The sequence below is a fragment of the Larus michahellis genome, chromosome 1 (genome assembly GCF_964199755.1).
Source record: "Larus michahellis chromosome 1, bLarMic1.1, whole genome shotgun sequence".
Lineage (NCBI taxonomy): Eukaryota > Metazoa > Chordata > Aves > Charadriiformes > Laridae > Larus > Larus michahellis.
In genome coordinates, this window is record NC_133896.1 from 4,457,159 (window position 1) to 4,484,741 (window position 27,583).

At 48.5% G+C, this 27,583-nt stretch overlaps 2 protein-coding genes across 3 annotated transcripts; both read left to right on the forward strand.

The window, feature by feature from the left end:
- Positions 1 to 928: 928 nt before the first annotated feature.
- Positions 929 to 9,598, forward strand: LOC141737670 (endonuclease domain-containing 1 protein-like). The gene is made up of 3 exons (XM_074572609.1): positions 929 to 1,201; positions 6,343 to 6,663; positions 7,881 to 9,598. The coding sequence occupies exons 1-3, from the start codon at positions 1,094 to 1,096 to the stop codon at positions 8,424 to 8,426; spliced, it is 975 nt and encodes a 324-aa protein (XP_074428710.1). The 5' UTR covers positions 929 to 1,093; the 3' UTR covers positions 8,427 to 9,598.
- On the forward strand, positions 6,545 to 23,097 carry LOC141737671 (endonuclease domain-containing 1 protein-like). Of its 2 annotated transcripts, none has more exons than XM_074572611.1 (3): positions 6,545 to 6,663; positions 19,003 to 19,318; positions 21,397 to 23,097. In XM_074572611.1, the coding sequence occupies exons 2-3, from the start codon at positions 19,034 to 19,036 to the stop codon at positions 21,940 to 21,942; spliced, it is 831 nt and encodes a 276-aa protein (XP_074428712.1). In that variant the 5' UTR covers positions 6,545 to 6,663; positions 19,003 to 19,033; the 3' UTR covers positions 21,943 to 23,097. The 2 variants fall into 2 exon arrangements, with proteins under 2 accessions (XP_074428712.1, XP_074428711.1); XM_074572610.1 differs by lacking the exon at positions 6,545 to 6,663 and adding an exon at positions 17,233 to 17,314.
- Positions 23,098 to 27,583: the final 4,486 nt, after the last annotated feature.

The window sequence follows — 27,583 nt, forward strand, 5'->3', positions numbered from 1 at the left end:
GGGCAAGGGCAGAACTCAGGGAGTGAAATCTACTGTGAGGAGCTGCTTCCCATAGGTGCTTTTACTGGGCTGCAGGAGGGAGCATTTGCTAAATCAGAGAAACTGAGCCCTTGGGGTTCAGAGATATATGGAGTCAGACACTCAGCATGTGGCCTGGGGACTAGGGGTCTAATAGAAATGAAAAAAATAACGTAAAATAGTCATGCTCCCTGCAGCTTTTAATCCAAATTTGTACAAAATATTGCCAGACCCCTTTAATGCTGCTCCAACGTGTAGCTCAGGACAAAGCACCCTTCCTAGAGTCCCTGACTTTTGTCTTACTCATTTCTGATGACTCTTGGTCATAATCATTAACAATCTTTAGTCCCATTTCCCCCTCACTAATAATGTGGGAAACCAGCATCTTTCCTCCATCTGTCCTTGGAGAGACCATAGGAGCCAACCCTTCTCATTCCCTCTCCTCTCTGAGGTCAAGCGAGTACAGCCTACCAAACCTTATTTTCTGTGTCCATCCTCCCAGATCCCTTTTATCCACCCGTAAGGGGAGAAAACCGTCTCCACCAGCTGCCTTTCTGGTCAGATTGGGATCCTATTTGAACACAGGCTCAGCAGTGGCTGTAAGGCAGCAAGCAGAGACCAAGGTGTGCCCCCAGTATCTGTGGGATGGCATGAATAAGTGCTGTTACAAAGACTTTGCAATCAGGGAAGGGAAAATACATAGCCTGACCATATTAATTATATTCTGAGGGGCTGAAGAAGAGCAGACGATGAACATCTGCGTGTACTCAGAGAGGCTGGTTGGTCTGATGCCACCAGACATGGTCTGCTGGGAACAGAAACGCGTGTAGGTGCTGCAGCAGCAGCGGCAGAGCCCCACAGGGAATGAGGAAATGGAAAGGGAAACCACCAGACCCAGTTGTGCTGTGACAGACACGTGATGCTGCAAGTCAGCAAACTTGGGAGAAATCCTGAGGAAACAGCAAATAGCAACTGTCACCTCATTTCTGGGCAGGCATGAACAAATCTTCCCTGAATAACGGTAGAAATCGTCTCTTTTCTGTGAGTTTCTCTCTTTACAAAAAGGGTCAGATTTATGACTGCTATATATTGCAGTGGGACTCTTGAGGGAACAGACGACCATTTCTCCAGGAAGAAGAGTGAAGGAACGGTTCAGCTCCTTGTTCTGAGATTCTGCTTTAAGGTAAGTTCTTGATCCCTTCTCACCATTGACTGCAATATTTATTTTAAAGTTTTTCCTTAAGCTTCAGAATAAATACAGCCGACAAAGGGTGGGCTGCAGTTGCTGAGCTCTAACATTCCCCTTCCAAGGAGAAAATTCGAGTTGATGCATGCACTGTATTTTGCAGCTCTTTATATTCTCTATTAGGGAGGGCAAAGACAGAAGGAATGACTTGGGAAAGCATAGAAAAGTAAAGAACCAGAGAGCATGAGAGAGACACTTAGAGGCAGAAGAGTCTGGAAGAAGCTGGGAAATTGTCACCACATGAGCTAATCCCTGGTCTTTGAAAAAATAAAATCAGGTGTGCTCCAGGAAAAAAATTCACTTGTGGTGGTGCTCAGATCAAAATCTCAGAAAAGGAATGCTATTCCCAAAGGGAATAAACTACCCCACTATGAGGGGGAACACTAAGTATGGGAAGCCTTGGGAACAGATGCACAAGGAGATGCCTGATGGTGAACTGAGATGTCCAATTGTAGGAAAACAGATTCTGTCTTGGTTTTTTTAAATTATTCATCTTGATGATTGCAATTTCTCCTGCCTGTCTTGGATGTCTCTTTGAGGATGAATTATTCCCTAGGCTCCAGCAAGGTCTTGGTTAGCTTAGAGCCAACGCCAGGCATCGGGTTGTATCTGAATGCCCCTGTCTGCTACACGGGCATCTGACAAAGGTTGTACAAGATGCCTTGAAGATGTTGGGTGCAGAGTCCCCTCCTGACCTGAGAGCGGCGAGTGCAGCCAGGCACTCCTTTACACCTGATCTGGCAACACCACTCATCTTATGAATTATTGCCTGTTGATTATGACATGCACCACACAGATGAGCGCTGGGTTTGTACCCTCTTCCACGTGCAGCGTTGGGGAAGGGTAGATTCACGGTCTTGCTTTGGCACACTGACCGAGTTTGGCTCACAACTGGAGGGAACGCTTGATTCAAGGTTATCAGAAATACCATACAACACCTTGCATAGTAAAGCTTCTGTTGCCAAGTCACCTGGAAAATTCACATCGAACTGTTGAATAAGAGAGTTGTGGAGCTTGCTGGGTGCCATAACTCTGCCCATGACCTCGCAAAAGAGCTCTGCAAAAACAGAGGTCCTGGCTCCACCCCTGGACAAACTTCCTCTAAATCCTATTTGAGAAATCTAACAAAACGGAATTATGTGCAATTCCGCCTTCCTGGAAATCTTATATAAACTGCCCCAAGGTCACGGCCAGTTTCAGGCTGGGCTGCGGCGGAGGCATTTGAAAATCCTCTACCACTTTGGGGCTGCTGAGCGGAGTCCTGTGCATAAAAATACTGTTTGTGTGCTGCTCCTTCACACGGTAGGTTGGTTTCTATATATCTGAAATTAAGTTAGATATATTTTAAGCTCATGAAGGGGGTGGTGCAAAAGAAGGACTTTTCAGTAACTTTTCTGCCTGAGCCGGGGCAGATACTGTCACGCTCTGGAGAGTACTGGAAAAAGTCACTTTTTATGGTTCACTCTTCTCAGTTTTCAGCTTACAGGTCACCATATTCCGGATCCAGCGCTGGTAAAGAGATAACGAACGAGATGTCTTGGGTCAGAGCAAGGGCATCCCTAGGTCAATACCCTGAATCCAATGGAAACAAATACATGAGGGTCAGGGACAAGCGTAAGAAAAGGGCAAATGTGCAGGGTGACTTTCCAAGTCTCCAGTGGTCCTCAGCTCAGACATTTCCCCAGCTAAAGGTGGGTTTGTGTTTTAGAGGCCATAACAGCTTTCTCTCCCATGAATCCTTTTAGCTGCTTGTCCTGCCTGCCTTATTTTAAATGCCAGATATTTCAAAACCCATCCGCCCCAACAGCTAGCAATGAAAATGGAAATCCACTGCTACCCCAAAGCCTGCGGTGCATCTGAAAGAAGATATAGCACTCTGCGTTGCTGCCAGCATCGCAGGGAATTTTGGAGCACTTTTCTCCAAATAGAAAGATCTCGCTGTCTGCTGAAAATCACGTCAACAGCCGAGTAAGACAAAATAGGACCTGTTTCTCTTCAAGAAATAGAAATTCCCACACCAGCGCCTTTTACTGTGCAGGAAAAACAATCAGAAAAGCTAAAGATGTGGGTCAGCAGGAATCCTGTGCCCCTCAGTATTGCTATAGCAGCAGCCAGGGTGCTGGTGAGACAGAGACGTCACCCCTTGTGCTTGCTGCTACCATCTGCTCGGCCTCTTCTCGCTCTGTAAGCTCATTGTCTGGAGTTGGACGCCCCAAAAATGCAAGCTGAGCAGCAGGGCACAGCTTTCCCAATGTCAGCTGTCTGAGAGCCAGGACCTCAAGCTGGATCACTTTGGGGTAAACATCTCATCTAACTTAATCATAGAATCATAGGTTTGGAAGGGACCTCTGGATATCAGCTAGTCCGACCCCCCTGCCAGGGCAGGGTCACCTAGAGCACGTTGCACAGGAATTCGTCCAGGTGGGTTTGGTATGTCTCCAGAGTTGGAGACTCCACCACCTCTCTGGGCAGCCTGTGCCAGGGCTCTGCCACCCTCACAGGAAAGAAGTTCCTCCTCATGTTTAGGTGGAACTTCCAATGCTCAAGTTTGTGCCTGTTACCTCTTGTCCTGTTGCTGGGCATCACTGTGAAAGGATCCTGGCCCCATCCTCCTGACACCCACCCTTTAAGTATTTATAAGTGTTGATAAGATCCCCCCTCAGTTGTCTTTTTTGCAGACTGAAGAGACCCAAATCCCTCAGTCTTTCTTCATAAGAGAGATGCTCCAGTGCCCTCATCATCTTGGTGGGCCTCTGCTGCACCCTCTCCAGCAGTTCCCTGGCCTTCTTGAACCGGGGAGCCCAGAACTGGACACAGGACGCCAGGTGCGGCCTCACCGAGGCAGAGTAGAGGGGGAGGATGACCTCCCTCCACCTGCTGGCCACACTCTTCTTGATGCACCGCAGGATGCCATTGGCCTTCTTGGCTACAAGGGCACATGGCTGGCTCATGGTCATCCTGGTGTCCACCAGGACTCCAAGGTCTCTTTCCACAGAGCCGCTCTCCAGCAGGTCACCCCCAACCTGTCCTGGTGCATGGGGTTATTCCTCCCCAGGTGCAGCACCCTACACTTGCTCTTATTGAATTTCATAAGGTTCCTTTTTGCCCAGCGCTCCAGCCTGTCCAGGTCTCTCTGGATGGCGGCACAGCCTTCTGGTGTGTCAGCCACCCCACCCAGCTTTGTGTCATTGGCAAACTTGCTGAGGATGCACTCTATCCCCTCATGCAGGTCATTGATGAATATATTGAAGAGGACTGGACCCAGTACTGACCCCTGGGGAACACCACTCCTCACTGACCTCCAACTAGACTCTGTGCCCCTAATCGCGACCCTCTGAGCTCTGTCTTTCAACCAGTTTTCTGTCCACCTTACTGTCCATTCATCAAGCCCACTCTTCCTAAGCTTCCCTATGAGGATACTGGGGGAGACCATGTCGAACGCCTTGCTTAAGTCAAGGTAGACCGCATCTACTGGCCTCCCCTCATCTATCCATCCAGTCATGTCATCGTAGAAGGCTATCAGATTAGTCAGACGTGATTTTCCCTTGGTGAATCCATGTTGAGTACTTCTGATGGCTTTCTTTTCCTCCACATGCCTTGAGATGACGCCCAGAATGAGCTGTTCCATCATCTTTCCAGGGATGGATGTGAGGCTGACCAGCCTGTAGTTCCCCGGCTCCTCCTTCTTGCCTTTTTTGAAGACTGGAGTGACATTGGCTTTCCTCCAGTCCTCAGGCACCTCGCCTGTTCTCCAGGACCTTTCAAAGATGATGGAAAGCGACCCAGCAATGACTTCCACCAGCTTCCTCAGCACTGTCAGGTGCATCCCATCGGGGCCCATGGACTTGTGAATATCTAATTGATCTAACTGATCCCTCACTCGATCCTCCTCAACCCAAGGGAAGTCATCTTCTTTCCCCATTAATTCCCCCAATGCCTGGGACTCCTGAGGGTTGGGCCAAGATGTAAAGACTGAAGCAAAGAAGGCATTCAGTCACTCCACCTTCTCCGCATCCTCTGTCACCATGGCTCCTGTTTCATTCAACAGTGGGCCCACAATTTCTCTGGTCTTCCTTTTGCTTCCAGTATACTTGTAGAAGCCCTTCCTGTTGAGCTTGACATCCCTAGCCAGGTGTAATTCCAAGGCAGCCTTGGCTTTCCTTGTTTCATCCCTGCATGCTCTGGCAGCATTCTTGTAATCCTCCCAAGGGGTTAGTCATTTCTTCCACTTATTGTAGACTTTCTTCTTCTACTTGAGCTTTTTCAGAAGCTCCCTGCTCAACCATGCAGGTCACCTGCGTCCCTTGGCCGATTTCTTTGTCTTAGGGATGCACCGATCCTGAGCTTAGAGGAAGTGGTCTTTGAATACCAACCAGGTTCCTTGAGCCCCTTTGCCTTCCAGAGCCAGAGGTTAATCCTGTTGTGAGCACAGAGGAGTTATGGAAGAGCTGCACGTCTGTGTGAACTTGGATGGGGACAGAGATATGTAGGAAGCACAGCATCGCTGTTATCTCCCTTCCAAATCCCCTGCAAGGCTAAAGCGCAGTGCAGCACTGCAGGTGGTTGGGCGAAGCATGGGCCCACCTGCAGGTCCGCTGCTGTGGTGAAACGGGGGCTTCCAGCCCCTGGGTTCTGCAGGCTTTTTTCTCCAGTGCCAATGAAAAAAACTCCAAAACAAAACCAAAACCAACCCTGTTGGTGCTGGCATTCAGGACTCTGCCTTCCTGCTGAGCTCGTGGCCAACACAGGTAGGCTGGAAAAGGTGGCCTTGCCCAACAGCATGCCTCTGTTCCAAGAAAACTTTGCTGTGTGAGCTGATTAGACATGGGATGGGTTTGGGTCACTCCTCAGAGGGGCTGATTTCTCCCACTGCCGCCTTCTCTAGGCACCTCAAACCTATTTTAGATCTCACCTTTATTCCCCTGTTGATTTTTCCATATCCAGGAGGACTGAAGTTGTCCCCTCCTTGGTCTCTCATAGTGCCCTCCTCTGCTGGCCTTGTCCCACAAGCACAAAAAGGACTCCAGGCCATGATGAGCTTTCTCCAAGATAAGTGTCTTTCTGCATTTGCTCTACAGGTGAGCAAGAGCCCTTCACGTGAAATCCTCCCTGCGATGCTGTTGCTGCTGCTTCTGCAGGTCTCGGCGACCTGCCTCTGGCTGGGACGCAGTGAGGTGGTGACATCCTTTCAAGGTTCATGCCCTCAGTTTTTCTTCCGGCAAACCCCCCCAAATCAAGCCCTGGAACCGCAGAACCCAGCCTGGATCTGCCAGCGTTACAGGAACCAGTATTACTTTGCCACCCTGTACGACAGGACCCGGCGTATTCCCGTATACTCTGCTTACGTCTACCATCCTGCACCTGGCAAGAGACCTAAAACATGGCTGGTTGAACCTCAGGTGAGTGTCTTTTCTCACAGTGCATCACCCTCCAGTCATTAAAAATGAGCTGCAGCCTTTAAGCAAACACTTCTTTTTCCTCCCACCCCCCACACACATGCAAATGGACCCACTGGATGGGATTCTTCTCATCTAACTTCAAGCACCTTCAGCACATGAGTCCTCTGATGCGTTTGAGACATCAGCAGGAGGATGAGATGAGTCATATCCTAAAGGTGCCCATATTTCTGCATTGACCTTACAGGAACATTATACTACATTACATTAATTGGCATTCCATTAAGTCCAAGTCCAGTCCGCTCCCTGTCCCATGCTGTGGTGGGGGACCAAACGATGGGGAAAAGACATCCAACTGCAGGTCAATTTGAGGGACCAGCTGTGCTGGGCTCTGATCTCCACCCTGAGCTGTTTTGTGTCCTTGACATAGCTTATTTGCTCCCAGATAAGAGTCAATCACTGGTGTTTCAGGAGTGTGATACACCTGCACCAACCACACAAACTTCTTCCCGAGAGAGGGGTGAAGCAGGAGAAGGGCAGAAGGGTCTGAGTCCTCCTCATCTCCTCCTGGTAGGGCTCCATGGCTCTTCTGCTCATCCTCATCTCACCCTGGCCACCTTCAAGGACTCCTTAAGACACCCAACCTTCAAAGAGGATATCTGTGTGCTTGTTTTCCCTAAGCTTGTAAAACACAAGGCTGTTGTCAGATTGGATTAACAAAGGCATGAAAATCTTCCATGGAGACTGAGAGAGCTCTTGTGGAAATGGGGCTGAATGGAGCAAAGGCCAGGGCTGATGATAACATGCTTAGATGCAGGTGGGACGATTAGGGAGAGCCCTGTGCAGATGTGAGATGTGGAGAAGGGGGAAAGGGAACCAGATGTGGCAGGGGAGGTGTCTCACCAGAGTCACCTTTCAAACCTGAGAGTGGAAAATGCTCATTCTCTCATGCGTCCACCCACATTCCCACTGCAGGCTGGGTTTCAAAGGTCACAACTCAAATTGACAGCAGTCAAAATCTGAGCTTTTTATTTTTATTTTTTTTAACTTGTGTGCATCTGGGAGGAGCAGCTTTAGAATTTCTCTCTGATTCATGCATTTTCATAAACTGAGATGACAAAAAATGGTTTCTCAGCACTCAGAGACTTCTGCTTCAGGGAAGCCTGCTCCTTTACTCTTATCCCCAATCCTAACACATTTTCCTCTTCTTACCTGTCAAGCTGTTGGGTCCAACTTATCCCAAAACTATGGAAAGAGAGTGGACCCTCTTAAATAATTTCCACATCAGCTTAGAGCAACTCAGCGACAGCCAAGCTATCCTCAAAGACTTCAAGAACCTAACGGGTCTGAACCGTGGCCATTTGAACCCCAGTAGCCATCACAATGACTCCAACAGCAGGACAGCTACCTTCACCCTCACCAACATAATCCCCCAGGATGAGAAACTCAACGGCGGTGCCTGGAACAACTATGAGCAACAAACGATGATCAAGAAGACCCAGGGCTGTAAGACCACCTACGTTGTCGTGGGCGCCGTGCCTGGGAACAACTATATTGCCAAGGGGAGGGTTAATAAACCCAGCTACATCTGGTCAAGTGCCTGCTGCGAGGTGGACAACAACCACAGGAAGGCTTGGGCGGTCATTGCCGAGAACGACAAGAATGCGGTCGAGCTCCTCACGCTGGGGGGGCTGGAGAACAGGTTGACCCAACTCTACAGTGGGAACCAGGTTTCTCTGTTTGACAGCGCCTGTCCCCGGCAATAAGCCCCACTTCACATCCTGGGTGTAAAAGGCTCAGGAGCCTTCGCCGCTAGCAGCATCACCACGTGTCCTGTGCAGCGTCCGTCCTGCTTCCTTCTCTAGTTGTTTTCCAGCTCTGTCCCTCAGAGCACCTTCTCCTCTGATTAAAGGGAGAAAGAGGTCAGCAGAGCTTCCAGCTGGTTTACTCTCCAGGGCAGTTTACTGTCCAGGGCAAGGGAGTCCTCGCCCTGGCCACTGTGAGGGGCAGGTTGGATAACAGCCCATGGGCAAGGAAATCAGAGCTTGTCGCTGAGAGTAGAGGAGCTTTGCTTCTTTTTTTTCCTTTTCTCCATGCTCATATGCAGATGGTAGCTCCTTCCTCTCCTTGTTAGATGTCACTGATAACGTGCTGCTGACTTGTCTTTCACCTCCTCAGGAAGGGTGTTGGTCTAGGGTGGCTCAGGTTGCCCAGAGAGGTTGTGGAGTCTCCATCTCTGGAGATACTCCAAACCCAACTGGACTTAGTCCTGGACAACCTGCCCTAGCTGACCCTCCTTGAGCAGGGGTCTGGACTAGAGGACCTCGAGAGGTCCCTCCCAACCTCAGCCATTTGGTGATGCTGTGATTTATGCTGGGGCCAGGAAAGCAAAGAGCCCAAGGATTGCTGAGAGTCTGTGAGGATTAGCCTACAAATACGCTCTGACCAACACAGCCAATGACCGCAGCAAAGGATAAAGGGAGAGAGGAAAGTGGAAAGGAGGAAGACAACTAAGCACAGGAGGAACATCCCAGCTCTCCTGAAGTCTGTAGACAGGTAAAAGAGGGAGAAGGAAGGCAATAACCTACATTAATCACTAAGCTCTCTATCCCTGAGCTTACATGAAGACGTGCTTATGTAAATTTACTAGCAGGTTTTTGTTTGCTTGCTTTTGGACCACGCACCTTGAGAGCAGGAGCTGAGGTATCAGACAACCAGGCTCAGGGATCAGATATATGGCAGGCTTTGACCAGCCAAAGATAGATTTCTGCAACACGCTGGTTGGATTTCATTCTCTGCTCTACTTCTGAACCTTTTCTGCAGATTTATGTTCAACTGATTTTGTGAAATATATTCAGTGGGTGCAAAAGATCAATGTATGCCACAGAGCTTAGTTTCTGAGTAGTTTTCAAAATAAACTATTTGCTCCAGCGCTGCATTGTAGGGTCACCTTACACGTGAATCGGAATTTGCTTCCCACTGGAATTTCCACTACTACTAATGCCCTAGTACCTATACATCCTTGCAGGAGGTAGGCTGTCCAAATCCCATCTGAAGATGCCGTAACACCTACAACAGTGTCACCATCCGACTCCAGTTACTTTTCCTATGAATGTGCATGAACAGAGTGGATCACGGTGCAAAGAGCTCATACAAACCATCTCACTTACAGAGATACCAGCCTTAACCTGCCCCAGCCCCATGGTCCCCAGCTCCAGGAGCATCCTCCCAGGCATCCGAGAAAGGGTGTGCTACATCCAGGTCCAACTACGTTGGGCCTGGGAGAGGTTCGCAATGATTCCAAGTGTGAAATTTAGATGCGAACGATGTCAGATGCCGCTCACTGCAGGTTTACCGTTATTCCCCAGCAAAAGTCACTAACACAAGCAACAGAGTAAAGGCAGAAGTAGAGGAAAGGCAGAAAAGAGAAGCAGTATTACAGAGCAAAGCAAGAGTATAGTCACCACCACAGGCCCGACAACGTCTCGGCGGTCCTCCAGAATTTCAGCAGCATCCCGTTGGTCCATGATTGATGGGGTGGGGGGGCGGTCTCGGTCCCAATTCCTAAATTGTGGTGGGTCGCCGTGCCAGTTATAGTCCAGGTAGCCCAGGTCGGTCCATAGGTTGACCAACCAGCGTGACGGTGGCCTTTGCCCAGCTAATTGTCGTTTTACACGGTTGCCATATAATCTTTTCCTGCTCCCTTGCTGTTTGGGCAGTGCTTGGCTTCAGCAATTTTGGAGTTAACAACACAGGCTCAGGTGGGCCCCAGGCTAGGCAGAGTCTGGCCACTCTGATAGCCAGAGGGCTACAGCCTCTCCAGCTGGGGGAGCAACACACCCTCTTCAGCTGATGGCAATTTTGGGTGGTGACTGGCTAGCAAGATGGTCTGCAGAAGGTGCTAAATAGACACAAGCAAGCTTCTTATTGGCCTGCAAGCCTGCCGTGGATTTGCAGAAGCTTAAGCAAGCTTTGAGACAATTATTTTAAAGTTCCAGTCTTTCACACCACTCCGTGGCTCAAACTGTTGCTGTTGCTGTCTTCAGGGTCTGAGGTGGTGATAGAGAGAGAGGATAATAAAGGAAGAAAAAAGCATTTGGTCACACAATTTCTACAACCAAACACTTTGGCTGGTACACTGCACGGATATATTTGATACCGTCTGGTGATGGAGCGGCTACAAACTGCATATTGGTTACAATGCGCTGAATTAATTGTATCAAACACGGAACAATGCATGGTAAAAAGAACAACATTGCTATACCACACAACGTATAAAACAGGACATTCTTAATCCACGGGGTACCTGGAAGCCATGAGAAGGGATTAAATTCCCAGCCTTTCCAGGTTTGAACATGGACATGGGCCAATTTCCTTATTCCAGAGGTTATTTGTTTAACAACTTGACCATTATCATCAATTTTTAAACAACAGTTCGAATCATTTAATTTACCGCAAACACCTCCTTCCTCGGCTAGCAGGTAATCGAGAACCATGCGGTGTTGCAAAATGGCAGTTCGCATTTGCGTGGTCTGGTCTGCCAATAGATCCAGGGCGCGAGCAGTTTCATTAGTAATAAGTTCTAAACCAGCTTGGAGTCGAATTATACGGTTTAGATTATAAATAGGTTCTCGAGCACCGCTAATCCACTCATGGGGGTTCCAGGTGGCTGGCCTGTAACGTTCAATGATTCGCCAGGGGGGCCACTCATCTTTCCCCTACTTTTGTCCACTTCCCGCAGTCAGACCTGTATTAATAGATCACTTACTCCATGTGAGATCATCATACAGTTTAACGCCTAAATTATCACCACCATCTTCAGGGAGTAAGAAAAACAAGGGGCGAATTATTCCAACATAACGTACTCCAGTCCAATTTGCTGGCAGCACTTTATATGCACGATGTCTGCAAATCCAATAGTGGCCTTTTAGAGCTTTAGTGCCGTTTTCAAATAAACCAGTGGGAGTGGAGGGCACTTGAAAATAAGTTGAATTGCCCATCCCTAGAGGGTTGAAGACTGTCAGATTTAGCCATGGCCCGTATGAATCGAGGAAAAAGGCATGGCCCACAGCGTGACATGACCAGGTACCTGTGTTATTCCTCCATTTACATGTTACTTTTAGTTTTATAGTAAATGGCCGCTCTCCATGAGTTTCATTTGTGGTCATATTAGTAGGGGACCAGAAGCCAGAAAATAATTTCTCATGCCCTGCTTCATTCACCCAGGCCCATTGAGCACCCGTGGCTACACCATCGACTGCGAGGCCATGGGCTTGTTGTACGGACACCACATAAGTACTATTAGGAGGCTTATGATTTGCATATGTGAAGGTCCAGTCACATCTACTAATTCCCACGAAAGTACCACCTGGCTGGGTGCGGTTCAGGCAATATTGGCCTTGGGCTGGGTATCATACTGGCCAAGGAGATGCATACTTTCTTCTTTCCAGTAGGTATTATTTCCAACTTCACTATAATTGCTGACTAGCCATTTGGGGGAAAAGGGGATGGAGGTCCACAGCCAGCTTTCCATGCTAAACGGTCCTCCACACACCCAACAGTTAGTAAGATTAAACACACTGCCTACGGGTTTTCCTAAGGTTACAAACTCATTTTCCCATTTGAGGTTAGTACTTGAGGAGCTGAAGCTTCCCCAGGGATTCAGGGCAAAGAGAATGATTGCCCAAAGCCATTTCTGTGGTAATATGCAATACATCCTAAAAACACAAACACAGCAATTGTTACAAATACAATGCAAAATATTGATATCCACGTGTATCTCCAATATAGCCTGCGATGGAGTCTCCAGCGGGCAGCTCCTAAAACAAAAAAGAAAAACTGTCCTCGGTTCGGCTCAAGAACCGGGTTTAACTGTTACTAAAAAGATGGGACAATCCATCTTGTATTGATTTTATGTTCTTTGCCTAGGGCATCCTTCGCTACCCAGGCATACTTATTAAGAGGCGTGCTTAACACTAGGGGAAATGCCGCTATAGTAGGTAGCTCTACCAGGACTGGTTGTGCAGGGTAATGTGAAGGTTTAGTGGGGTGGTCCAGGCCACATGTAGCTGGGACTATCGCAGGGCCTTGTGGGCAGAAGGCTGTAATTTTCGGACACCCGTTTGTCCCCCATCGACTATTGACATGCGTGACAGCTTCCCAAAGACGCTCGTCCCATCCTGACTCATGGGGCTTGAAGAATCATTTGAGAAGACCATTAGTGTGTTCCACTATTCCATTGGCTTGAGGATAACACGGAGTGTGGAACATCCATTGAATTCCTTTCTCTTTTGCCCAATCTTGTACGACCTTGGCAGTAAAGTGAGAGCCATTGTCTGACTGAATAGACTGTGGCTTAGGGAAAGTACTGAACCACCATTGCAAGGCCTTAACAGTGCTTTTTCCCGTGGCACGGGAAAAAGCCTCAGCTTGCACCAGGCCTGACACAATTTCCACCCCTACTAGTACATAATATTTCCCATTAGACCACTCCAAGAGTCGTTCCCAATTCTCCACCACTGGTTCGTTCCGCAAAGGGGCAAGTCAGGCCAGCTTGTCGGCTCTGTTATTCCATCGGCTAGCTGGAGTTTCATTCGCCTGGTGGGAGGCGACCCATGCTATTGCGAAATTCCCTTGTTTAGCAATAGTTAGAATGTCTTGCCACTTTTCTTTTTGCCACATGGACACCTGATTGACCTCCCACCTGTTCTGTTCCCAGAATGGAAGCGACTCAGCGCACCCTTTAAAAACAGCAAAAGAATCAGTGTAGATATAGACAGGAGAGGTAGACTGAGCTTCATGCTGAGAAACACTCCGCACAGCCACGAATTCTCCCACTTTGTGCACTGCGTTCCCCTTCAGTGACTATTTTTTGATCGGTGTCTATCTGTAGTGCAACTGCATGATATTTCCATCTCTTGCCTTCTCGTTTGGCAGAAGCATCTGTAAACCAGACATTTTGCAATTGTTCTGAAAATGGGGGGGCTACTTGCATGACAGGAGCGGGTATGTTATCTTCCCGATCTGAGGCTACTTCCTCTTGAATAACCAAATTCTTGATAGTGCCTTCAGATACCTTAAGGATGTCACAATAACGTTCTATTTGTGCATACCATTTTTGTACTGAAGCTCTTTGTGGCACCCCGTCAGGGGGAGGTGTTCCAGCTAAAACAGTGTTAATTACCTTAAAAGGGCCTCTAAGCACTGTCGGCTGTTGGTGGATGGTACGTTCTGCCTCCCGCAATGCTAAGCTAACCACAAACAGTCCCTTTTTCCATACGGTATGCCATTTCTCTGCATCCTTAAAGCTGCGGGAGTAAAACCCGATGGGATGAGGGGGTCCTTCAGGGCCTTTTTGCCAGAAGTGCGTCGACCATCCCGACTGGGCAAACCCCCACTCAATTTGCACGGGGTCAGTAGGGTGTATTGGGCCAAGGGCCTGGTGATGAGCTGCCTCAAATACCAAAAGCTGCAAAGCTTCTTTGTGGACTGGAGTCCAGTCCCAGGACGCGCCTTTTTGCAATAAATCATATAGTGGTCTTGCAATGATAGAAAAGTCTGGGATATGTTTTCTTCAGAATACAAGTAACCCTAATGCATGCTGCAGTTCCTTCTTTGACTCAGGCATCTTTACCTGATCTAGTGTGGAAAGGGTATCCTTAGGGATGCATGTCATTCCCCCTTTCCACCAAATTCCTAAGTATTTGACCTCATTAGACCTCATTAGAGGGGGTCTGGATTTTTTCAGGTGGGATTTTTAATCCCAAATTCTCCAGATAAACAATAATATCATTTTGTGGTTTTCGAACCTTTTCCACCTGTCTCCCTCCTATTAACACATCATCTATATACTGGTAAACTCTAACTCCTGCCTCTGGTGAGATTTGTTCTAATTCTCTTGCTAAAGCATGATGGGCTAACGTGGGAGAATGCTCGTATCCTTGAGGGAGTCGTGTAAAAGTAAACGGATGTCCTTCCCAGGTAAAAGCAAAACTATTTTGGTCCTCAGGTTGCAAAGGGACCGTAAAAAACATATCCTTAACATCAATGGTTGCCACAATAGGGTGTGCTTGCTCCTGAATAGTGGCTATGAGATCAGCAACATTTGGCACCGCAGCGGCTAGTGGGCCAGTATATGCATTTTGTCTCCGATAGTCTATTGTCAGCCTCCATTTGCCATTTGGTTTTCGGACAGGCCATACTGGGGAATTAAAAGGGGAGTGAGTAGGAACCACAATTCCTTGTTCTTTTAAGTCTTCTAGCACTGGCGCTATTCCCTCCCGTGCTCCAAGAGGTAAATAGTAGGGTTTGATATTTGTTAGTTTTGAAGGGGGAAGTAACAGCGCAGTTTTTAAGAGCCTTATCTCTACCAGTGGGGCACCAAAAGACCAGCTTCCTCCCTTATCATCTATCCATGCTTTGCCTTTCAGGATATCAAGTCCTAAGAGATTAAATGGAAATAATCCCACGGCCATCAACACCGAAGCTGCTGCCTCTTCCCCTGGTAGCTGTAAACTGACCATAGCCATTGCTTGTGCCTGAACGTTACCGAATGCACCTGCCACAAACAAATGTCGCTTAGACAATGATATACCGCTGTGTTCTGCATCTTTTATGCTAATAGCTGAAATGTGGGCACCGGTATCTACTACAAACGTTACTGGGATTTGCTTAGGTCCTACAAAACAAGTAATCACAAGGGTCGCCTTGCTTATTAATAGTGAGCTGTTTAACATGTACCCATCCTCTGCCCCCCCGCCCACTACAGGGGAGCGAAGGCGTTAGTTTGCCGCCAGCACTGGTGGTTTCCCATCAGTTAAATCCATGAGGGGCACCAGGGGAGCACTGGGGATGACATCGCTATCCCAAGGTTCTTTTGACTTCCCTAAATCAATTAAATCTCGAGGGACCACCAGTTTCTTTGGCCATCCCCTAATTAACCTCTCTAGCTTGTCTGTTTGTAGCCCATCCATAAGATCTCAGGGGATTCCTTTTCTCCATGCCACGGTCCATAGCACACTCCGCCTATTTGGTATATCCCTCCCATCTGGTGGTTTAGTGAGTGCTGCCACCTGCTCATGATTAGGGTGCAGGAGGGTTTTCAATTCTGCCCGCCGTAACCCTTTCGGGTCTTGTTTGGCAGAAGGGACATTAACAGGACCATATTTCCGCCCGTAATTGATTAATTCCATGGCAATTTCTCCCCAGGTCCACACTTTCAAGTTTTGCGGTTTGCCATTAGGGGTTACCAAGCCTTCCAGTGCAGCCGTGACCATTTCACTGTGGGGTACTGCATTAATTGTACCCTGTAATTGAATGCCAATAGGTTTTAAAGATTCAGGGAGGCCCCTTCTTTGAAAGTTCCAGTCATTCACAGGGTGGGCTGCAGTTGCTGAGCTCTAACATTCCCCTTCCAAGAAGAAAATTCGAGTTGATGCATGCACTGTATTTTGCAGCTCTTTGTATTCTGTATTAGGGAGGGCAAAGACAGAAGGAATGACTTGGGAAAGCATAGAAAAGTAAAGAACCAGAGAGTATGAGAGAGACACTTAGAGGCAGAAGAGTCTGGAAGAAGCTGGGAAATTGTCACCACATGAGCTAATCCCTGGTCTGTGAAAAAATAAAATCAGGTGTGCTCCAGGAAAAAAATTCACTTGTGGTGGTGCTCAGATCAAAATCTCAGAAAAGGAATGCTATTCCCAAAGGGAATAAACTACCCCACTATGAGGGGGAACACTAAGTATGGGAAGCCTTGGGAACAGATGCACAAGGAGATGCCTGATGGTGAACTGAGATGTCCAATTGTAGGAAAACAGATTCTGTCTTGGTTTTTTTAAATTATTCATCTTGATGATTGCAATTTCTCCTGCCTGTCTTGGATGTCTCTTTGAGGATGAATTATTCCCTAGGCTCCAGCAAGGTCTTGGTTAGCTTAGAGCCAACGCCAGGCATCGGGTTGTATCTGAATGCCCCTGTCTGCTACACGGGCATCTGACAAAGGTTGTACAAGATGCCTTGAAGATGTTGGGTGCAGAGTCCCCTCCTGACCTGAGAGCGGCGAGTGCAGCCAGGCACTCCTTTACACCTGATCTGGCAACACCACTCATCTTATGAATTATTGCCTGTTGATTATGACATGCACCACACAGATGAGCGCTGGGTTTGTACCCTCTTCCACGTGCAGCGTTGGGGAAGGGTAGATTCACGGTCTTGCTTTGGCACACTGACCGAGTTTGGCTCACAACTGGAGGGAACGCTTGATTCAAGGTTATCAGAAATACCATACAACACCTTGCATAGTAAAGCTTCTGTTGCCAAGTCACCTGGAAAATTCACATCGAACTGTTGAATAAGAGAGTTGTGGAGCTTGCTGGGTGCCATAACTCTGCCCATGACCTCGCAAAAGAGCTCTGCAAAAACAGAGGTCCTGGCTCCACCCCTGGACAAACTTCCTCTAAACCCCGTTTGAGAAATCTAACAAAACAGAATTATGTGCATTTCCGCCTTCCTGGAAATCTTATATAAACTGCCCCAAGGTCATGGCCAGTTTCAGGCTGGGCTGCAGCGGAGGCATTTGAAAATCCTCTACCACTTTGGGGCTGCTGAGCGGAGTCCTGTGCATAAAAATACTATTTGTGTGCTGCTCCTTCACACGGTAGGTTGGTTTCTATATATCTGAAATTAAGTTAGATATATTTTAAGCTCATGAAGGGGGTGGTGCAAAAGAAGGACTTTTCAGTAACTTTTCTGCCTGAGCCGGGGCAGATACTGTCACGCTCTGGAGAGTACTGGAAAAAGTCACTTTTTATGGTTCACTCTTCTCAGTTTTCAGCTTACAGGTCACCATATTCCGGATCCAGCGCTGGTAAAGAGATAACGAACGAGATGTCTTGGGTCAGAGCAAGGGCATCCCTAGGTCAATACCCTGAATCCAATGGAAACAAATACATGAGGGTCAGGGACAAGCGTAAGAAAAGGGCAAATGTGCAGGGTGACTTTCCAAGTCTCCAGTGGTCCTCAGCTCAGACATTTCCCCAGCTAAAGGTGGGCTTGTGTTTTAGAGGCCATAACAGCTTTCTCTCCCATGAATCCTTTTAGCTGCTTGTCCTGCCTGCCTTATTTTAAATGCCAGATATTTCAAAACCCGTCCGCCCCAACAGCTAGCAATGAAAATGGAAATCCACTGCTACCCCAAAGCCTGCGGTGCATCTGAAAGAAGATATAGCACTCTGCGTTGCTGCCAGCATCGCAGGGAATTTTGGAGCACTTTTCTCCAAATAGAAAGATCTCGCTGTCTGCTGAAAATCACGTCAACAGCCGAGTAAGACAAAATAGGACCTGTTTCTCTTCAAGAAATAGCAATTCCCACACCAGCGCCTTTTACTGTGCAGGAAAAACAATCAGGAAAGCTAAAGATGTGGGTCAGCAGGAATCCTGTGCCCCTCAGTATTGCTATAGCAGCAGCCAGGGTGCTGGTGAGACAGAGACGTCACCCCTTGTGCTTGCTGCTACCATCTGCTCGGCCTCTTCTCGCTCTGTAAGCTCATTGTCTGGAGTTGGACGCCCCAAAAATGCAAGCTGAGCAGCAGGGCACAGCTTTCCCAATGTCAGCTGTCTGAGAGCCAGGACCTCAGGCTGGATCACTTTGGGGTAAACATCTGATCTAACTTCAGCAGAGGTTAATCCTGCTGCGAGCACAGAGGAGTTATGGAAGAGATGCACGTCTGTGTGAACTTGGATGGGGACAGGGCTATATAGGAAGCACAGCATCGCTGTTATCTCCCTTCCAAATCCCCTGCAAGGCTAAAGCCCAGTGCAGCATTGCAGGTGGTTGGGCAAAGCATGGGCCCACCTGCAGGTCCGCTGTGGTGGGAAGGTCCTCAGAGCAGAATGGAGGAACCCCTGGGTTGCTACAGGCTTTTTTCTGCAGTGCCAATGAAAAAAACTCCAAAACAAAACCAAAACCAACCCTGTTGGTGCTGGCATTCAGGACTCTGCCTTCCTGCTGAGCTCGTGGCCAACACAGGTAGGCTGGAAAAGGTGGCCTTGCCCAACAGCATGCCTCTGTTCCAAGAAAACTTTGCTGTGTGAGCTGATTAGACATGGGATGGGTTTGGGTCACTCCTCAGAGGGGCTGATTTCTCCCACTGCCGCCTTCTCTAGGCACCTCAAACCTATTTTAGATCTCACCTTTATTCCCCTGTTGATTTTTCCATATCCAGGAGGACTGAAGTTGTCCCCTCCTTGGTCTCTCATAGTCCCCTCCTCTGCCGGCCTTGTCCCACAAGCACAAAAATGATGAACTTTCTCCAAGATAAGTGTCTCTCTGCATTTGCTCTACAGGTGAGTAAAAGCACTTGAAATCCTCCCTGCGATGCTGTTGCTGCTGCTTCTGCAGGTCTCGGCGACCTGCCTCTGGCTGGGACGCAGTGAGGTGGTGACATCCTTTCAAGGTTCATGCCCTCAGTTTTTCTTCCGGCAAACCCCCCCAAATCAAGCCCTGGAACCGCAGAACCCAGCCTGGATCTGCCAGCGTTACGGGAACCAGTATTACTTTGCCACCCTGTACGACAGGACCCGGCGTATTCCCGTGTACTCCGCTTACGTATACAATCCCACACCTTGTCCGAGAACTAACCCATGGATGATTGAGCCCCAGGTGAGTGTCCTCTCCTACAGCGCGTCACCCTCCAGTCATTAAAAGATGAGCTGCAGCCTTTTAGCAAATACTTCTTTTTCCTCCCACCCCACCCCCCCCCACACATGCAAATGGACCCACTGGATGGGATTCGTCTCATCTAACTTCAAGCACCTTCAGCACACGAGTCCTCTGATGCATTTGAGACATCAGCAGGAGGATGAGATGAGTCATATCCTAAAGGTGTCCATATTTCTGCATTGACCTTACAGGAACATTATACTACATTACATTAATTGGCATTCCATTAAGTCCAAGTCCAGTCCGCTCCCTGTCCCATGCTGTGGTGGGGGACCAAACGATGGGGAAAAGACATCCAACTGCAGGTAAATTTGAGGGACCAGCTGTGCTGGGCTCTGATCTCCACCCTGAGCTGTTTTGTGTCCTTGACATAGCTTATTTGCTCCCAAGTAAGAGTCAATTTGGCCTTGTAAGCGGCATGAGAGAAGTGAAACAGTCCAGGTGAAGGCACGCAGTGATGAGAGGGTTGGATTAACACAGTAAATTTGTTGAGTGACATTTCAGACAGTGAAAAGTGCGTAGGACCAGTACCAGTCAAGTCAGAAGTGCGTGATCTCCATCCACCTGTGTCGCCCCTTACCGCCGTTGCCTCTGGCTTGGTTCAGAAGGATCCACCAGACACACAGACCTCTGCAAGCTACAGGGCCCTCCCACACGTCCTTCTGACAAACTTCAGACCATCAGTAAAAGAGGCCGAGTGAATCATGGGACAGATGAAGAGGAAATTCAGGTCATTGCTAGGGACACAGTAGCAGCGGGGAATGTAGGTGAAAATGCGGCACAGGAGAAAGCCATATGACCTGTTCCAGAGGAAGGCTAAATACGTTTCCCTAAAAATGAAAAGAAAGGTGTCATAGGTATGAAAAACCCTTGTAATTCATAGGAACTCAGGCAACTAGTTTGGTGTTGCACTGCTGCAGCCTCCACGTTTAGAGGGGACAGAAACTTCTGTTTTCCTCCTGGACCATGGACCCAGGGCACCTGAGAAATCTGTGGGTTTGTTAACATTTTTCAGAGGTCTTTTGGCAGTATTTACGTTCCCCAGGTCTCTGGGCATTCTGAGCTCCTTGAAGAAGCCAATAATTTCTAACGTCTCTGCAGTGGTGGCACAGAAGGAACACACCTGTGCTCCCTGGCACAGATCAGCTCTGAGACACATTATTAGCACTGCAACAGCCGATCCCACTTGCATTGAGGTATTTTTGCTCACTCAGCAAAAAGCTTCATCCTCACAATGAACTACAGCCCTCCCAGGGAAAAATCACCTTGAGGACCAGTTTCCCAGCACATCTGCCATGAGATTAGAGGAGGCAAACACTGGTGTTTCAGGAGTGTGATACACCTGCACCAACCACACAAACTTCTTCCCGAGAGAGGGGTGAAGCAGGAGAAGGGCAGAAGGGTCTGAGTCCTCCTCATCTCCTCCTGGTAGGGCTCCATGGCTCTTCTGCTCATCCTCATCTCACCCTGGCCACCTTCAAGGACTCCTTAAGACCTTCAAAGAGGATATCTGTGTGCTTGTTTTCCCTAAGCTTGTAAAACACAAGGCTGTTGTCAGATTGGATTAACAAAGGCATGAAAATCTTCCATGGAGACTGAGAGAGCTCTTGTGGAAATGGGGCTGAATGGAGCAAAGGCCAGGGCTGATGATAACATGCTTAGATGCAGGTGGGATGATTAGGGAGAGCCCTGTGCAGATGTGAGATGTGGAGAAGGGGGAAAGGGAACCAGATGTGGCAGGGGAGGTGTCTCACCAGAGTCACCTTTCAAACCTGAGAGTGGAAAATGCTCATTCTCTCATGCGTCCACCCACATTCCCACTGCAGGCTGGGTTTCAAAGGTCACAACTCAAATTGACAGCAGTCAAAATCTGAGCTTTTAATTTTTATTTTTTTTAACTTGTGTGCATCTGGGAGGAGCAGCTTTAGAATTGCACTCAGAGACTTCTGCTCCAGGGAAGCCTGATCCTTTACTCCCATCCCCAACACTAACACCTTTTCCTCTTCTTACCTGTCAAGCTGGTGGGTCTAAATTATCCCAAAACTATGGAAAAAACAAGTACCTTCTTAAAAGATTTCAACGTTACCTTAAAGCAACTCGGCGACAGCCAAGCTATCCTCAAAGACTACAGGGACCTGAAGGGTTTGCACCGTGGCCATTTGAACCCGTGTGGACATCACAACGACTCCAACAGCATGAACGCTACCTTCACCCTCACCAACATAGTCCCCCAGGATGAGAAACTCAACATTGGTGCCTGGAAAAACTATGAGCAGCAAACGATGAAGAATAAGACCCAGGACTGTAAGACCACCTACGTCGTCGTGGGCGCCGTGCCTGGGAACAACTATATTGCCAAGGGGAGGGTTAATAAACCCAGCTACATCTGGTCAAGTGCCTGCTGCGAGGTGGACAACAACCACAGGAAGGCTTGGGCGGTCATTGCCGAGAACGACAAGAATGCGGTCACGCTCCTCACGCTGGGGGGGCTGGAGAACACGTTGACCCAACTCTACAGTGGGAACCAGGTTTCTCTGTTTGACAGCGCCTGTCCCCGGCAATAAGCCCCACTTCACATCCTGGGTGTAAAAGGCTCAGGAGCCTTCGCCGCTAGCAGCATCACCACGTGTCCTGTGCAGCGTCCGTCCTGCTTCCTTCTCTAGTTGTTTTCCAGCTCTGTCCCTCAGAGCACCTTCTCCTCTGATTAAAGGGAGAAAGAGGTCAGCAGAGCCTCCAGCTGGTTTACTCTCCAGGGCAGTTTACTGTCCAGGGCAAGGGAGTCCTCGCCCTGGCCACTGTGAGGGGCAGGTTGGATAACAGCCCATGGGCAAGGAAATCAGAGCTTGTTGCTGAGAGTAGAGGAGCTTTGCTTCTTTTTTTTCCTTTTCTCCATGCCCATATGCAGATGGTAGTTCCTTCCTCTCCTTGTTAGATGTCACTGATAACGTGCTGTTGTCTTCCACCTCCTCAGGAAGGGTGTTGGTCTAGGGTGGCTCAGGTTGCCCAGAGAGGTTGTGGAGTCTCCATCTCTGGAGATACTCCAAACGCAACTGGACTTAGTCCTGGACAACCTGCCCTAGCTGACCCTCCTTGAGCAGGGGTCTGGACTAGAGGACCTCGAGAGGTCCCTCCCAACCTCAGCCATTTGGTGATGCTGTGATTTATGCTGGGGCCAGGAAAGCAAAGAGCCCAAGGATTGCTGAGAGTCTGTGAGGATTAGCCTAGAAATACGCTCTGACCAACACAGCCAATGACCGCAGCAAAGGATAAAGGGAGAGAGGAAAGTGGAAAGGAGGAAGACAACTAAGCACAGGAGGAACATCCCAGCTCTCCTGAAGTCTGTAGACAGGTAAAAGAGGGAGAAGGAAGGCAATAACCTACATTAATCACTAAGCTCTCTATCCCTGAGCTTACATGAAGACGTGCTTATGTAAATTTACTAGCAGGTTTTTGTTTGCTTGCTTTTGGACCACGCACCTTGAGAGCAGGAGCTGAGGTATCAGACAACCAGGCTCAGGGATCAGATATATGGCAGGCTTTGACCAGCCATAGATAGATTTCTGCAACACGCTGGTTGGATTTCATTCTCTGCTCTACTTCTGAACCTTTTCTGCAGATATATGTACAACTGATTTTGTGAAATATATTCAATGGGTGCAAAAGATCAATGTATGCCACAGAGCTTAGTTTCTGAGTAGTTTTCAAAATAAACTATTTGCTCCAGCGCTGCATTGTAGGGTCACCTTACATGTGAATTGGAATTTGCTTCCCACTGGAATTTCCACTACTACTAATGCCCTAGTACCTATACATCCTTGCAGGAGGTAGGCTGTCCAAATCCCATCTGAAGATGCCGTAACACCTACAACAGTGTCACCATCCGACTCCAGTTACTTTTCCTATGAACGTGCATGAACAGAGTGGATCACGGTGCAAAGAGCTCATACAAACCGTCTCACTTACAGAGATACCAGCTTGAGCCTGAATGTCTCAGCTCAGGAGCTGCTCATCAGCCTACTCAGTCTCCTCTCACCCCACACAAATCTCTTTGGAGGCTGCACAGAAACATGGGGTGGGGCTCAGGTCCAAAATCAGATATTTCCATGCAAGTGTCTCCATGTCTGCTGGTTGTCTGAGCTCTGATTGCAGCCATCAGAAATCCAGGCATGGCTAAACTTCATAAATAGAGGCATCCTGGGCCACTTGAGATGCCCTGATATATGCAAGATATCCAGTGGGGCTGGCTGATCTGCTGCAGGATCGTCGGGGACACCTGCACCCATATGGGCCAGCAGCCAGAGGCCAGGCAAGTTCCCCAAGGGCATCTCTACTGGCTCTGGACACCCGAGCCCAGGCAACCAGATCCCACCGCAGACCAGTGGGCAGTGCCCTGTAGCATTATGGACTTCTGCTCCTGTTGTCTCCAGCTGCAATAGCATTTGCTTGTGCCAGCTGTGTTGCTCAGTGAGCTGGGACAATAATTTGCTTTTTAGGAGGACAAGATGGGAACATCACTCACAGCCCCCTTTGCTGGATAGCCCTTGCAGTCCCAGGTCCCCTACCCCAACGGGTTTTTGCTCCTTGGTTCAAATGCTGACACAGACAGTTGATGGGGTGAAACCGCCAGTGCTATTTCACATTGAGGGACCTCTGCAGACACCTCTAGGCTTGCTCATGGGGCTTCCTCTGACTCACTCAACCACCTCCTCACACCCGCTGGGGCTTGAAACCACACTCATCCTCGCCACTGCCCGTCCCATGCCCTGCCACCCCTGCTTTCCAGGCTCTGCTGGAATCTCCCACTCCCTGACCACCCCGGTGAGTCACCCCTCCGTCAGCTCCCTGGGCTGTCCCCAGGACCTCTTCCCCAGGCAGTACCCAGAAATGTTCTCCCCTCCACAGCAAGCGTGTAAAATACATAGGAAGCCAAAAAATTAAATGAGTCAGCTGGGAGGCTGCCTTCCAGCAGATATCAGAGGTGCCTCACACAGCACCCTAGCTTGTAGTTGAGCAGGGGGGTGCCCCAGCCCCACGGCCCCCAGCTGCAGGAGCATCCTCCCAGGCAGCTTTTGTCTGTGATTTACTCTGGTTTCTGCTGCCCCTGGCTATGAATGGGGAATTGGGATACAGCCCTTCGGTGAGCCCATTGCTGGTCCATGCATGGGGCGTGTGCCCCTGGTGTGGTGGGACGTTCCTCTGTCCACTGGGAAGATACTCCTGCACTGAGATGGGAAGATAATTTCACAGTTTGCTCTCTGTCCATCTGTCTTTGGGGGGAGCTCTGGGCACTAGTGGGTGGCTGGCATTTTAGAGACAAAGGAAAAAGGATTTTGCCCAGGAGCTGTGAGGGGATGCTGGGAGCTAAAGGCCGTTAGCCCTGTGGCTCATTGCATCGCCCGCTGGGGTGGTTTGAACATGCACACAGCTCGCAGAGGGCCCTGCCACTTCCCTGCAAAGGGCTGGATCGTGGAGTTTGCTATAGCATTTTGCAAGAGTAAATACAATATGCTTGTTTGTAAAGCTCTCCAGGAGCGTCTCTGGCTGCCACGTGGGGAAGGCAGTCTGGGAGCACCTCGCTGGGGCTTTGCCATCTTCTGGGCAAGGGAGATGCCATCTCCATCTGCTGAGTCAGACACACTAAGCTGTTGGATTTGCCTGTCTCTTCCGTGGTGGCAGCAAAGGTACCATGTGTGGTTCTGAGCAAAACATGTGCTGTTTGTATCTCTCCCAAGCTGCCCTCCTAGCTGTTTGTCCAGGGGGAGTGCACATCTCTTGATCTCACCCTGCAGGGACAGGGTTTTTTTCTGGGGAATGAGTCTCAAAGCCATAGAGGGTGTTTTCTGAGTCTCATAGGAGGTCCCATTGGGAATTTCCTGTCTTCACTTAAACATGGATCTATAAAAAAAAAAAAAAATCATTCCACTAACGTAAGTGCTTTATCTTGCCGGGAGCTATTAGAAGAGAGGAATGTTCAGTTTATTGAAAAACAAACAACCTCTCTGTTTTCACATGTTATGCATTGCTGTTGCAAGGTCACCAAATAATCTGGAAATCCTGGAGACTTGAAAAACAATCCTTCTTGATTCTTCATCTAATATGTGAAATATTATTGTTGGCCAATTAAACGGAGGAACAATGACTCATAGATCTTTGCATCTCTGCAGCATCTTCTGTTCGATTTTTAGTGCCCTTTCTTGAATGATGAGGGGACTGGAACACCTCTCTTATGAAGCAAGACTGAGGGATTTGGGTCTCTTCAGTCTGCAAAAAAGACAACTGAGGGGGGATCTTATCAACACTTATAAACACTTAAAGGGTGGGTGTCAGGAGGATGGGGCCAGGCTCTTTTCAGTGGTGCCCAGTGACAGGAGAACAGGTAACGGGCACAAACTTGAACATAGGAAGTTCCACCTAAACATGAGGAGGAACTTCTTTCCTGTGAGGGTGGCAGAGCCTTGGCACAGGCTGCCCAGAGAGCTGGTGGAGTCTCCGTCTCTGGAGACATTCCAAACCCCCCTGGACGCGTTCCTGTGCCACCTGCTCTGGGTGACCCTGCTCCGGCAGGGGGCTGGACTAGATGATCTCCAGAGGTCCCTTCCAACCCTACGATTCTGTGATTCTGTGTGATTCTGTGAATCAAAGGGCTAAAATCATGGTCAGCAAGTCCTAGAGCAGAACCCTGTGTGGGATAGACAGAAGGGACCTGAATGTATGAACTAAAGGTTTGAGACTGCAGAAAAGTCTGTCAAGAGCTTATAAAAGGGGGGTGGCACCATCAAAACAACTGGGACATTGAACATGTTTACATAGAGTTAGCAAATGAGTAGACAGGGAAGAGGGAAAACTTATGCCAGATCAGCCGTAAACTGGGCTTGGAGGAAACCTTCCACAGGAGGGAAAATGGAGATTACAGATCTGATGTGGAGGAATTAATAGGATTTTAAACCGGGGAAGAGGAAAAACATGTGTTAACATTGCACGTGCTGAGTTCATACTGAAAGGCTTTATGCTGTGTCTGTATGATTTTACATAACTCCTGGGATATTTTCTGGGAAGGCTTTTTTTTTTTCCACACGCCATAATGATATTAGTCAGATTAATATGGTCAGACCCAAGTTGCCAGGTCTCCTGCTATGAACTACTGTTTGCTTTCTAAGCATCATGTTGGCTTCTGTAAAGTACTTATAACGTAAATTTGCACTCTGTTTCTGACAAATTACGCAACCACATCTCTTCCACCGGTTGTGTTACCTGAATCTAATCTCTTTCTGAGTAACCTGCTCACATTTTCTTCGTTCAGTTAATGAAGACTTGTTTTAACAAATTGCTATGTGCATAAATGCTAAATAGTAATTTACTCCCGGGGCTTTGAGATCTTACTCTGAATGTTGGGAGCACTGGATCGGGACTGAGACTGGTTTACAAATTCACCTCAGTGCCTCCGTTTCAGATCCATAAAACGAAGATAGAATTATTTTCATTTTACTCTGCACTGTGAGTTAAGGCTAAAAAGGTGAGTATAAACCTCTTTGTTTTGTTGTTTTCCTCTTACTCTGCCTTAGATCAGAACTTTACCAAGGATGAGGGAGGTTGAGCAGCAGAAAAACACTACAAATTGGAGGAAAGAGAAACCTCTGGTTTTGAGCAGAGCAAGCTGGAAAACAGGTCTACTCGTGCACAGGAAATTTTGTCACTTCAAAATATGGTTTCAGTCTGAATCAGAACAAAACCCCAAGAGTTTCCAAATTCCCCTTGAAATGGAAATTCTGAGAATTTCGGTCTGGAAACGCTGAAGCAGGGTGTTTCTGATACCCACCTCCAGCCCCGGGCCTGCTGAGTGAAATCAGCTTTCTTGTCAGCTTGTGATGGTGCCGCCACCAGCTTCCCTGAGGAGGTGGGAGGTTTCGTGGGGACACCTACGGTGACATCTCCCCGGGCGCCTCTCCAAGGGACACTGGGATCTGAGCATTGCTCTGGGAGCCCTCAACCCTGCTGGACTTCTTGGGTGCTGCACAGCCTGGTCCTGGTGGTACGTCAGGTGGTGGAAAGGGCTGCGTTAGGAAGACATGGGAAAGTGGAGGCTGTTGGCAGGGTAGAAGAACCAGTTTCATTCCTGGCAAAAGACACAAACCATTTACGCAGCAGCACTTTGCCCTGTAGCCATGGACTGCACCCTCCTACCACATGGACCTCCCAACGGTTGGG